Source organism: Cokeromyces recurvatus (genome assembly GCF_025118155.1).
Source record: "Cokeromyces recurvatus strain NRRL 2243 chromosome Unknown BX663scaffold_60, whole genome shotgun sequence".
Taxonomy (NCBI): domain Eukaryota; kingdom Fungi; phylum Mucoromycota; class Mucoromycetes; order Mucorales; family Mucoraceae; genus Cokeromyces; species Cokeromyces recurvatus.
In genome coordinates, this window is record NW_026251446.1 from 1 (window position 1) to 13915 (window position 13915).

The 13915-nt window shown below is 29.5% G+C and overlaps 5 protein-coding genes across 5 annotated transcripts; 2 read left to right on the top strand and 3 right to left on the bottom strand.

Annotated features, from left to right (window-relative positions):
- Positions 1–2940: 2940 nt before the first annotated feature.
- Positions 2941–3912, bottom strand: BX663DRAFT_556700 (uncharacterized protein; the record flags this gene model as incomplete). Its single annotated transcript, XM_051531731.1, has 2 exons — positions 2941–3600; positions 3691–3912. The coding sequence occupies 2 exons, from the start codon at positions 3910–3912 to the stop codon at positions 2941–2943; spliced, it is 882 nt and encodes a 293-aa protein (XP_051377449.1).
- A 1232-nt stretch (positions 3913–5144) lies between these two features.
- BX663DRAFT_406340 (transcription factor, STE-like protein) lies at positions 5145–5525 on the top strand (the record flags this gene model as incomplete). Its single annotated transcript, XM_051522259.1, has 1 exon — positions 5145–5525. A coding segment is annotated over one exon (381 nt), but the record flags the coding sequence as incomplete, so codon positions are not given.
- A 3781-nt stretch (positions 5526–9306) lies between these two features.
- On the bottom strand, positions 9307–10695 carry BX663DRAFT_556703 (uncharacterized protein; the record flags this gene model as incomplete). The annotated part of the gene is made up of 8 exons (XM_051531732.1): positions 9307–9374; positions 9406–9459; positions 9535–9593; positions 9687–9826; positions 10023–10090; positions 10177–10227; positions 10284–10471; positions 10595–10695. The coding sequence occupies 8 exons, from the start codon at positions 10693–10695 to the stop codon at positions 9307–9309; spliced, it is 729 nt and encodes a 242-aa protein (XP_051377451.1).
- A 594-nt stretch (positions 10696–11289) lies between these two features.
- Positions 11290–11964, top strand: BX663DRAFT_556704 (uncharacterized protein; the record flags this gene model as incomplete). The annotated part of the gene is made up of 4 exons (XM_051531733.1): positions 11290–11437; positions 11491–11613; positions 11682–11783; positions 11840–11964. 4 exons carry the CDS (start codon positions 11290–11292, stop codon positions 11962–11964), a joined length of 498 nt encoding a protein of 165 aa, XP_051377452.1.
- Positions 11965–12584: 620 nt separating this feature from the next.
- Positions 12585–12755, bottom strand: BX663DRAFT_445044 (SCA7 domain-containing protein; the record flags this gene model as incomplete). Its single annotated transcript, XM_051523664.1, has 1 exon — positions 12585–12755. A coding segment is annotated over one exon (171 nt), but the record flags the coding sequence as incomplete, so codon positions are not given.
- Positions 12756–13915: the final 1160 nt, after the last annotated feature.

The window sequence follows — 13915 nt, forward strand, 5'->3', positions numbered from 1 at the left end:
CTGTATGGCAAAAATAAGCACACAACTTTTTATAGAACACAGTTTTGGGATAAAGAAAAAAAAATATTAGTTCAGAGGCAATCGACTCATCAGTGATAGACGAAAATAATAATAATATGAAGCCGAATATTATATTAATAACAACAACAAAAAAAAAATATAAAACTGATGGCAGACTTGTTATAGCTGATACATCAAATAAGCTATTCAATATTAAAAATAACTACTTTAATAATAAGGAAGGATATTAAGGATATCGACTTAGTGGCCAAAGCTGATAAAAATGATAGAAGATATATGAATCCTTTTAACATTGGTAGTTGGGTAAGATATGTAGAGAGCTATAAAAACTTTAGAAGTTATGACAATGACCAAACAGGCAAATTTGGTACTTCCTTAGTGAATTCTGCAAGACAAAGAACCTATGGATTGAGGCTATATATCGTTAAAATGAGAATTATGGGCGTATTTTAAGTCAAAAAAAAAAGGCAATTTTTATTTTTGATGTTTTCAGAACGAATTCTAACGTTAAAGCAAATATCATTCATTTCTGATTAATGTACACATAAGTCTCTAAAAATTAAAATTGAGTATCTCTAATATGTCGGATGCTGAAGCTTTTGATAAGTTCTTAATTGCTAGTCTCCAATCAGCACGAAACTAAAATCCGTATAATGGATGTAATTGATATGGATCATCCTTTACTTTATTGAGTGAAGTCATTAAAGTCGTTTATCACATATATGAGGATAATTGACAAAAATTATAACAGTAGTGTAGGTTCAAATCATGTGCGTGGTAAATGCGATGGTATGACTTACAGAAGAAAAGAAAGAGAAAGAGAGCAGAAGGAAGTATAGTTTGAGACTTGTTTATTCAATGTAAAAAGAATGATATAAAGACTATTTCGTGTCTACATAACTGCTTGTATTTATATTAATGAATCCTAAATCAAAGAAGTAAATAGAACTATAAAAAAGACAAATCATGAAACAGTGTTAGTATTCAGATATACATTCTGCTGATTCAAGAGACTGATTTATGGATTATATATTGGGTGCTGTAATAATCTGATTTAAGATTTAAATCGTTTGATCTGGGTATATAGGTTCCTGATGTCTATTTTAGTGGATCAAAGACGACCTAACTCCTTTGTCAAGGTTATAAAAATAAATATGTAGAAATGATACGATATCTTATTTAGTTGATACATCTAGGCTATTGGGTGTCAATAAGTCTTATATTATTTACAGGATGTTGTATACAGAGTTTTATTTCATATTCAGGCTTATAGTTTATCCTTTATTGTGTAATTCATCTACTATAATATTACTTATGCTTATATCCAGAGCTTGTTCTATAACACTCATTATGATCACTTTTTTTTCCTTTAATAAATTTATCATTTAATCGTAACAGAGGAATCATTAACGGATAATAAATCCTGTAGCTAATTCTGAACAAATTTTTTTTAACAGTTTGATAATGTTTCTCGTCCGAATAAGGCCAAAAAAAAAAAAAAAAAAAAAGAGAAAACAGAATTTGAACATATTTTGAGATTATTGAGATAACAAAAAAAGGTCAAAGGATGATGGAGGGCGGTATTAAAGACATCAATAATGAAAGTGTCGGTGAGACGGATTTAGTAGTCCATTTAGAGTATTAGGGGATGACAGTAAAGATATATTTTTATTGATTTATGTATAGTCTAACTCATGCCGTATAATGCATATTACTGACACTAATAAAGCAAAAGTAATAATTAATTGAGAAGAAATCATATTGTTTGAAATATCTGTAATTTAGAAAGCATAACAACATATATATAAAATGGTATGTTGGTTAAATAAAACATCGAGAGGGCCGAGAAGGGTATGATTATACTCTACCATTAAACAAATAGTAAAGGTGACATTGTATACATATATTTTATTCAATTTTCTTTACTGATAATCAAATAATAGGAGCTGAAGCCCTTATTAGGTGACAGTAATGTTAAGTTACTAAATGTATTTTTTTTTTTTTAAAAAAAAAGATATTATCTTGATAGAATACTAAAGATGTTCACTGGTAGGAACATTTGTCTAGAGACTTCAAATTACAAGAGGATAAGTATTATTGCCGAGAGAGTAATTTGGAAAGTTGATACTACTAGAAATAATAAGTAGAGTAATATATATATATATACGATAGAAGGAAGGTAAGCAATGCATCATTAGGAGAATTAATAAATGCAATCAAAGAAAGGTAAATGCGTATATAGCATTATAGTGAAATTATTTTAATGAAATATAACTCTGATGATTGTATTACATTACCAAGTAGTGTAGATCTATTATAATTTGCTCTCTAATCTCATGACTAGGTCAAAGTTAATAATACCATTTTGAAACGAATATCATAAATAAATGGACACTAAGTGGGTAGTTATAATGCTAGTAACGCATTCGTGAGCCCTAGAATTGACAAGAAAAATATAGCCTTAGAGTTCTGTTTATATAGATGTTTTATAAAATCGAACAATAGCTTTTGTATATTCATATTGCTCTATTTATTCACAGATCTGTCTTGTATTTCTGCAGTATAAAAACAGTGCAAATAAGTATTATTTTAAAATGTAATTTGCTGACATGCATACTCTGATGGTATAGACCTATATTAGGTATTTTGGACATGTTGCCCGACAAATTATGTATCTAGTAATAAAGGAAGATAGTGTTTATGAGTAAGTTCTTTTTTTTTTAATAAGTCTTGTAAATACTTGTCAAAGTTCTTCTTAAATGATGATATTCAAAAATAGAGATACATTCTTTGGTTTAATAACAAAGTAACGAAATAATTTAATTAGCTGTATCTATTTTAATGCGATAGTCTGTATCTGTTTTATCAGATTTTGAAATAAAAAATTACAAGCTGTTTATTTTATTTTATTTTACTTTATTAACTAAAAACACTAAAGTCATCCTCATCAGCCATAACTTGTTTCTTGAGTTCTTTTTGACGACGATTTTTTAACCGATTTTGGTTATCATTTGCCATTGGGGGTATTCTCTTTAGATTACATCCACTACATACAGGCACGCACTTCCAACAATGTTCAAACTGGTATCCACAAGACCAGCATTTTGCAGTAACACATACTATTCTCTGACATCGACTCACTTGTCTATGTTCTGTATCGGGTAGCGGTGCCAAATGTCTACGTTGACTATCTTGCTGCATCTGTAATCGTTGAATACGCTGTTCCAATAAACTTAATTCTCTCTCAATCTCATTGTCTTTTTGATCTTCTGGTAAATAACCACAAATTCTAATGTCTAATTCTACATGAGGATGAATAGATAGTCTATTCCATGTCTTTTGATAAACCAATAAATGAGGTTCAAAATCCATATAATAATGATAGATGTTTAATTTTTCAATAGGTAATGTTCCTGCTTTAAGCGATCCAAACTTCATCATTTCTTGTAGCAGTTTAACATCAACTTCTAAATTTGTATTTTCTTTTCTATTTCTAGCACTTAATTTTCGTAAATGTGGGAATTTGATCAACATAATAATTGGTGAGAGGTCTGCATCATCAGTATCATCCATTATAATCTACGTGGATCATCGCAAGAAAAAGAAAAAAAAAAAAAGTCAATGTTTGTTGCATAGAATGTTACAACATTTTAAATAAAAGTATATTACCTCAGTAATATGTTGACGTAAACCATTTGAATCATCTAGCTTTCTTAATGAGGAGTATATTCTATGTAAGTCAGTTGTATGATTTAAATCGAATACTATTCTTCTCCATAAATATTTCGAAGACAAATACATGTAGCGCATATGTCGACATGTGTCCATTAAACTTGTATTTGAACATAAATCAAGATACTGACTTATGTTAGCGATAATGTCATAAGGCATTCTTAATAAGTAAGAAATTGACATAGTATCAGGATTCGCAGCAATCATGACCATCAATTATTATGGAACTAAAGAGAAAAATGCTTTTCTATTTGATTTGTAAGGAGAGTTTTACTTGTGACATTTATTCCTTAATTAGGAAGGCAGTGATTTTTAAACTCCTATAAAATTCAATTGGATTATTGATAATGCATAAAATATTATATATTAGAGCATTATAACGGCTATATATGATATAGAAGATTGGTGAATACTACATTAAGTTATGATGATATAGGAAAAGGAGTCATTTAGTGTCAACAGTAAATAATGCATTCACTTTTCCATTAAATTAAACTTTTCTTTGAAAAAGGATAGAATGAAATAGATGTAACTTTGCATTTTTTCTTAAAAAAAAAAAAGGTGTATACATCATTTGAATTTTAAAGTACCCCCCCTCCTTTTTTTATTTATTTATTAAGAAACTATTATTTAAGCTTATGATAAAGTGAATTTTGTTCTATATTATACGTGTCAAGTTTATTATATATTTTAGACAACAATACTTTATATTAGAAATAGTTATATTCAAGCTATTTAATTGAGTAGTGCTAAATGATTTGAAACAAAAAATAACTTACCCTTTTTTTCAGGAGATGTACACGCAGTCAGGAGAAGAAAAATTAATAAAAAAAAATGTTATGATGTCAGGCAAATTGAAATATTTAACGCTGAAACTATTTTTCCCTTCCCTTTATATATCTAATATAATAAATACCTGTCTACTTTAGACTTTTTTTTTTCTTTTTAAACTTTTAATATTCAACCCCTATTTTATTATCCATAAAAGGAAAAAAATGTGCTCTTAAACATCATATACATGGTTAGAAATGGTAAAATCCTTCTGTAGTTTACATAACCCACTCTTTCCCCCCTTTTTTTTTTCTCTCTCTCTTTCTCTCTCACTCTCTCTCCCCCTTTTTAACCCCTTACTTTTGTTCCGACTTATAATTTGGTTGAATTCCAGACTTTATTTTACCTTTTTTTTTCTTTTTATACGTTTATATATTTATATAATATTCGTTAAATCTATAATAATCATTTTATTTTGAATGCTCAGTAACCAACAAAAAGATGAAAGATTTAGTAATGAAAAGCAAATATTACATTCAGTTCCAATTGTTTCTACAATAGCCTTGAATACAACTTCTGTTAGACTTCCAGCACCAACAAATGATAATACAGAGGAGCGTTTGAAACAAATGGATGAACTCAAATATTTTTTAGGTACAGCTACAAGCTATTGGGATCCTCATCAACAAGTCAAATCGTTTCATTTACCAACAGGGGAAAATATCTCTTGTGTCTTTTGGAATGATCTGTTTCATGTGACAGGAACAGATATCGTTCGTTGCCTCTTGTATCGTTTCCATCTCTTTGGTAGACCAGTAACAAATTTAAAAAAATTTGAAGAAGGTATATTCTCTGATTTACGCAATTTGAAGCCTGGCATAGATGCCTCACTTGAGGAACCCAAGTCATCCTTCCTTGAGATGCTCTACAAGAATAATTGCATAAGAACACAAAAGAAGCAAAAGGTCTTCTTTTGGTTTTCTGTACCTCATGATCGACTTTTCTTGGATGCATTGGAAAGAGATTTAAAAAGAGAAAAGATGAAACTGGAGCCAACTAGTGTCGCTATTGCAGAACCAGCAACTTCTTTATCTTTGGACACAACACAAGATTTATTTGATCAGCTCAAGAAAGCTATTTCAATTTCAGCTGTGGCTATTGCTAACGCACTAGATGAAAATTTAAAAAGTAGTAGTAATATTAATAATAATAATAATAGTAGTAGTAGTAGTATTAGTAGTAGTAGTACTAATAGTAATCATTCTTCATTGATCATCGAATCTTCTACGTCTTCTTCTTCCATTCATAATAATACTCCTAATTACATTACTACTAATACTAATTCTACTATGACTGCTACAGCAGGTAATTAAATTCTTCAACTGTATACAAAAAAAAAAAAAAAAAAAAAAAAAAGATCTCTCTGTATAATTTAATAAACATTATATGCCCTAAAGTCAACTATAAAGGTTATATATTAATGCTATATATGTATATAAAGCATATACTATATTTATATTTATATTTTTGTTTTCTTTTTAATGATAAACAAGGTATTAACCCTTTATATGCATATACATTTTGTAAATTTATATAGGCATATGTAAATTATGTCTATTTTAGATGACTTATCTCTTATATTGAATCATTGGACTGACTTTGAGCCATTTTATACAAGAAAGACATAGATTCAGTCAATCCCTATCGTCTCTTCCCTTAATAGCCAAAAAAAAATATCTCTGCTCATACATCACCTAAATTAGCCCCTTATGATAATAGACAACAACAACAACAACAACAAATGATTTTCGGTCTCTTTTTATTCTTTGATAGATCACCTACTTATAAACAACGTCAAAGAAGAAGAGGAAGGGCAGTGTCGATGTCTTGTATTGGAATAAATACCTTTCTGAGGACTCTTTTGATTTTATTTGCTATTCTCTCATCATTTCAATATATCATCTTGTAATAGTAATGGGCAAGGAATATTTCCCCTCCCCTTAACGATCATAAAATCTATACTTGTCCTTTACCTTCATGTGCTAAATCTTTTAAAACGTTTAGAACATTTGAAAAAAAAAAAGACATTCTAGAGAGGTCTTATTGTTATGATATTGCGTGATAAACAATTTTCAAGAACAGATAACCTTGATCAACTTAAAAGGACACATAATCGTAATCCTACTATGGATCAAAATAAATCATCACCTTCTTCTTCTCTTCCTAATCATAATAAAAAAAAATGGATACTTTCTCTAGAACCCATATCATGATGATGTTCAGTACTACTCTCGTAATAATAATAAAGATAATAGTCCTGATACATTTCTCCTTCATTCTTCAGTTGATGGGAAGCAGCCATATCGTCTTTTGTGGTATTCTCATATGAATTACAATTCATCTAGTGGTAGACTCTATTAAATCAAATATGTAATATGATATTATGCTTTGATTTTTATATGCATCTCTTTTTTTTTGTTTTCCTATTATGTAAACCCATAATAGATCTCTTTCCCGTATTTTGATAATATGTTTTATATTTATTAAATTGACAAGCTTTTATGTACAGTAATAAATAATTTTTATTTTTTTTTACTTTTTAAAGTTTTTTTTTTTTTCTTCCTTTACTCGGGCTTCTTGGCAACAAAGAAGAACATAGGGGTAAATAGGTTTAATCGAGCACCAGCAACCAAGGCATCAGCAGCAGTTTCTAAAACCTTTTGAGTTTCAACAGTACCCTTTGGAGCTAAACCGATCTTTTCCAAAAGACGAACAACATTAGTAGTCGTAAAACGACCCAGCTTAGTCATAGCCAACGTAGTAAACACATCCTTAAATGTTTGACATTTACGAATATCACCTTCAAGGGGATAATACCATTGAATAGCATCTCCCATATCAGCAAGGTCTTGGTTCATCAAGACATCAAAACCAACATTCTTCAAGGCTTGAACACATTCTTTTGTGGTACGCATCTTGGGAATACCATTACCAATTTCAATTTCATGAGCAATTCTCTTATGTTCAGGATTATTTTCATCGAAATTATCAGTCATACACCATTCATAACAACCAAAACTACCTCCAGGTTTTAAGACACGGTAGATTTCACCATAAACACCTTCAAATACAGGTGCATGACAGGTAGCTTCAATAGCATAGACAGCATCAAAACTATTATCTTCAAAAGGCATTTCCATAAAATTACCCTAATCATCATATATTAAATTTAGATAAATATATATATATAAAGAGTGGAAAATAATGTTATGAGTTCATTATTACCTTAACAAATTCGGTTTGATCTTGTAATAACTCTTTAGCAGCATAATAAGTAGCTCTTTGAACTTGATAAGCATTATTATTTAAACCAGTGACATGAGCACCAGTAAAATGAGCAATTTCACGAGCAGGACCACCCACACCACAACCTACATCGAGTACACGCATATCACTTTTAATACCAATATTAGCAGCTAAATAATGTTCATGACGAGCAATAGCACGATTGAATTCTTCACCCACATAATAACGACAAAAGTGAAAACTGCTTCCCCAACCTAATAGTTAATTCAAAGACAAAATAAAATGAAATAAAATAAAAAAAAGAGGAAAAGTGTTAAAGGCACGTATCAATTGCAAAGTGAAAACAAAAAAAAAAAAAATTTTTTTTCTCCCCTCAATTTACCATATTCATAAAAGTCAGTAGCCAAGTTATAATAAGAGTTAACAAGAGAAGTATAACCATCTAATCTCTTTGATTCATCTTCTTTGTTTCTTCATCTGCATTCTTCCACATCTTAAGGTAAGTGTCAGTGGCAACGTTATGTACATCTGCATTCTTTGAAGATAAGTTGGCTAAAAGTCCCTTTTTAATTTTGTCACCATGAAGAGCACGAGCAAAGGCGATATCCTCCGAGTTCTGAGCTGAAACAGTTCCTGTAGTCATTTAGTTTAAAATAAATAAATATATTTTGTTGAAAGAATAAATAAAAGAGGAAGGAAAGGAAGAGGGCGAGAATATGGTTACAAAAAAAAAAACAAAAAAAAAAAAAAAACTTATTCTTTTAAGATTCCTACATCCTATTTTAGTAATCTGGGAATATATCCGTTTTAATATCTGTCTCAGTATCCGACTAGGTTTTGAAATAAAGTTAGCTTTTTGTTTAGGTTTTTGTTATATACATAAATGGCGAAAAGTTACCAAGCAAAAATTAATTATCAGCGCTTGTTTGTACTGTAAATTTCAAACTTTTTTTTTTTTTTTTTTTTGTTCATAAGCTATTTGTATTTATGAAAACATCTTCATGTACAAATAATAAAAGACAGCTTTTATTATTGTGTCACTGCACAATAAAAAATAATTGTTCATCTTAGTTTCACATGCTTATTGTTCTCCTTGAAAAAAAAAAGCCGGAACTTTAATTTAACCTGTCGCGCTCCATATTCGAGTTCAAAGGAAAAGTATTTAATACAATCTCACCTCCAACTTGTAAGGTTTAGAAAAGACATGTAATTTATATAAAGATATTAAAAAGTATTACAAAATTTAAGAAGAGATGAAAGGTGAATTTATGCTTTTTTTTTTAAAAAAAAAAGGAGGATATAATCTCTTTTTATTCTATAGCGCGTTTAAGTGGTTGCATCCATATGCTTTTTTTTATTAAAAAAAAACGTGTATGTATGTGTTAAAATTAGATTTATTTCTTTATCAATTATTATATTATATGAAAAGAAAGAGATTTGTATATATTGATTCAATTCATAAAATAAGGTAAACTATTAAAGCTTAGCACCAGTAGGGAAGGCTTTCATAGCTTGACGAATACCAAGATCAGCCATAATTTCTTCTGAACCACCAAGAATGGAACCGAATTATACGTTCTTTGGAAGGCTCAATCATACGACCCATACCTGTCTTTGTGATAGCACGACCTCCAAAGATTTGACAGCATCATCAGCAATATGATGAGAAACACGTGTACAACGATACTTAATAAAGCAATGGACCTGCCAATTTAACAGACTGTTCCATATAAGACATATTACACATTTGATAATGATGTTTTCTAGCCAATTTTCAACTGCTTCTAATCTGAGATCATAGAAGCCAGCTTGTTACGAATAACAGGCTGATCAATAAGACGTTACCAAACACTTACGTGATTAGCCCATTTAAAACAACCTCTACAACAGCACGAGAAGCTCCGATTACAGCACAACAAATATACCAACGTTCATGGTTAAAATTAACATGATACCTGAAGCCCTTTCCTTCCTTACCAAGAATATTCAGCAGGTACTTTAACATTATCAAAGGTAATATAAGATGTACCAGCTGAGGGAGAATAAGAAGTTTAATTGTTTTGTTTCAATATGATCATCACGTTCAACGAAAACATGGTAATCCTTTATCAGTAGATGCAGCTACTGTAAGTAATCAGAAAAGGTACCATTCGTAATCCACTTCTTGACACCATTAATGATAAAATGTTTACCATCAGGGGTCGAGTGGCTGTTGTTCGAATACGAGCGACATCAGAACCTGCATAAGGTTCTGTAATAGCTAAACAAATACGTTTTTACCCAGTAAAACCTCTGGACTACTTTGCTTTTAAAGCAGGATTACCAAAGTAAAAATAGGTGGAAGACCAATACTATAACCTGATGAAATACCATCCGCAAATCCAGGGTTCCAACCTGCTGTTTCCTCATGAGCAATCTTTCATGAAAGTAATCAAAATCTTCAGGTTTAATACCTCCAGGTAATTTAAGACCTTTAAGCCAAGGTCCAGGACCAATTTGACTTGCCAATACACCTTCCTCACCTAATTTTGCATAAAGTTCCTTAGTAGGATATGCTCCCGAATCTTCAGATAAAATTGCTTCTGGTTTAATTTCATCATAGATAGCACGAATAGCTTTACGAAAATTAGTATGGCTTTCACTATATCATTAAATAATAATAATAATCAATACAGTCATTCATTCATATTTATGCAAGAAGAAAAAAAAAAGGAGAAATGGAAAAATAGGAGGAGTGAGGAGAAGATGTATAAATAATATTTACGTACTTGTAATAAGCGCTTTAAATCCCATCCAATAACTGGGCTCTGCATAAGGAACATTAGACAAGTCACCAGATTGACGAATTAAACCTGCGATTTTCATTTTCAATCACACCAATTTTAAGACGTGGAGCATATTTAATTAAAACGTCTTGTCTATGAAGAGCATAAAAGTCCTCTGATCAAATAAATATAAGTATATCATATCATTATAAATATATATATTTTTTATTTATTCGTTTATTTGTACCCGTCACATCTTTTCCGCCTAATTCAATCAATATTGACTACCACCAGGATGCAACTGAGCAAAAGTAGATACATTATAAACTGCACCATCAATAATGATCCAACAGTCATCTTCAGTATTATGTTTTGCTACTTCATTTCTTGAAAATATTTAATTTCAGGCATTTTTTGTGCTAAGAGAGTGGGGAGTGAATAAAAGAAAAAAAAAAAAGGTGAGAAAGAATAATAATAATGTGGAGAAATATTTAAATAAAAAAAAAAAGAAAAAAAAATTGCATGTGAAAATAAAAAGTGTTACAATGATAATAAATTCTATATAATGACATACAACAATCAATCATCTGATAGGAATAATATAAAATGATTTGCTAAAAATAAAAAATGATATTTTCATTCACAGCAACCGCAACAAACATTCTTTTTTTTTTTTTTTTTTTTCGAAAAAATTATGCCAGATTCATCAACAAATCAAGTCCAAGATGATTTAAAGATAAAAGAAAAACCATTTATATCAAAATACGCCCGACCTATTGAATTTGTTGTTGAAAGTCAAAAAACAAACGAAAGAAATGAAAAAAGATTAAAAACATCGAACGGTGATGAAATAGCTTCATTTTATCGCAGCATTATATCATCCAGTATAATGAAGATCAATCTAAGAATAGACAAAACAATAAAGTAGAAAAAGAAACATGGTTCTGTAAAAGTTGTGAAATGAGTATACCAAAATCAGATTACAAAAGACACATTCAAGGAACAGCCCATTTAGTGAGTATAGTAGTTGTGCAAGTCAGCCCTTAGCACCCGATATTCTTACAATAAATGAACTGTTGGTTTTAGAATGCTTCAATCACAAGGTTGGAAGTATGAAAGAAGGATTAGGTGCAAATAGTCAAGGACGTCGTCATCCTATTGCAACTGTCTTGAAGCAAGATCGATTTGGTTTGGCATTGGACATCAAAATACAGGAAAAAAATTAATTACACATACATATAAAGAAATCGAGAAAAAAGCAATTGAGCGTCAACGTTTAGAAAGGAAAAATCAAAAAGAATCAGGGAAAGAAATTGCAAGGAAACTGAAGAAGAATCTAAAAGAAGAGTTGCCATTTTACATTATATAAAGAATTAATAGCATAGAAGAGAGATGTCTACATGTAAAGATTATCATATAAATGTGTATTTACAAGTATTGCAAAGAGTTTGTCATCTATTATGAAGAAAAAAAAATGATTTTTTTTTTTATTTCATTATAAATGCTGTATATAGGTAAATTTATGACCCTTCATTATAATAATGTACATGTTCTTACGATGTTTTATTTTTTCAAAAGTGAAAGCAAATTTATGTTTATTATATGATGATGAATAGACAATCCATTAATTACCATGTCAGAAACAAGAAGCAGTTTTAACCTTGTTTACAAGATTTATTGTTTTTTTTTTCTCTTTATGTAAGCATCACCTGATACTACTAAACCTATTGTTTCTTACTTCCTTTTGGGTGTAAGTGCTTGTAATAATATAGAATGAAGTTTATGATTTTCTTTTACGCTGAACGTAAAATGTTTTCCTTTGACTTAATGGATAAGGTTGAAATTGTTGAATAGCGATTCTAACGTGTTCTGTTTCTTCATCAGAATCTATTATGATTTCTTCCTTCTTATTATCAATAACAGTAGTTGCTACTTCTAATCAATATGTTCTCTATTCAATTTTATAAATATATCATATGTACCTGGTGTTTATTTCTTTTTGTGATAAACTAAAATTAATTCATTTAAAGATTGACTTCTTCCTTCTACAGCTCTTTTTGCTCCCATCGAATGTATTTTACATGTTATTGATCTTCTACAAGGAAGATGATTAGTTGAAGTGATTACTCCACATTGTATATTTAAATCCAATGGCGCTTTTTATAATCATCAGTTATGTTTATACTAATATATACTATATATATATACGTATATACCTTCTTTTTATCTTGAATTACTGTCTTGTGCTCATCGATAGATAATCATAGTTCTAAGTGTAATAATAATATATTGATAATACAACTTCATATATATTATTACCGTCGTTAACTTTCTTCAACTGGTCTCTTTTTTTTGTATTCTTTTCTTTTATTAATATATTATCTTCTTCGTCTGATGATAAGGCCTTCTTCCTTAATATAGGCATATATCGATACAACTTTGCCAAGAAAAAAAATATGTATATATAAAGTGTCGCACTTTGAAAAAAACAGAGTTGTATGGAAAGAGTATTGCACAATTTATAGAATAATAATAAAAAAAAAAAAGCCGCATATAAAAGATAGGCCAACAGCTTAAAGGCAGTCATTTGGCAACTTGGTTTCCATCATTTGCAATTATTTGAGTAACACATTACCTTTTCAAGTATAGGTTGGATAGACTGTTGTAGATACCACCAACCTATTCGTGGTATCTCTACTATTAAAATATTAGGGGAAAAAAGAAATAAATAATTATGAAAAACTACAAAAAGACTAGTAAAATCAACAAGACCGAACAGTAAGTTCTGAAAGTCGATTATGTTTATTTATGATTTTAAATTATAAGCTCATTTATACAAAAGTGCCCCAAAATTTAGAGAGAAATTAAGAATGTATTGGTTACGATCGAATAATAATATTTAGTATTGTTAATGAGTATACAAATTCTTTAAATTTAAGTTCATGAAATATCTTCTTTAATGTTATTTGCTCAGGCACTTTTTAATCTGGGATTAAATACAGTAGTGGCTCAATGAATTTAAATATTTCTTTTTCGTGGGTAAGAACGATTCTATAACAGCTCTTTATTTCTATTATTCCTGGATATAACAGTTATTAGCAATCTCTTGGTATAAATTGAGGCGCAGAATGTATTTGTGAGATCTCTAATTAGTAGAATTCTTGTAAATCTTCATTTTATAATCAACCCATCTGATTAAATCATAATCTTATATATTCTTTATATAAATGCATCATTTGTATTGAGTTTAAATAAATATTTTTTGCAGTCATTACGATTAAACAGTTTTTATTTTTTATTATTTTTTTTATAAATTAAAA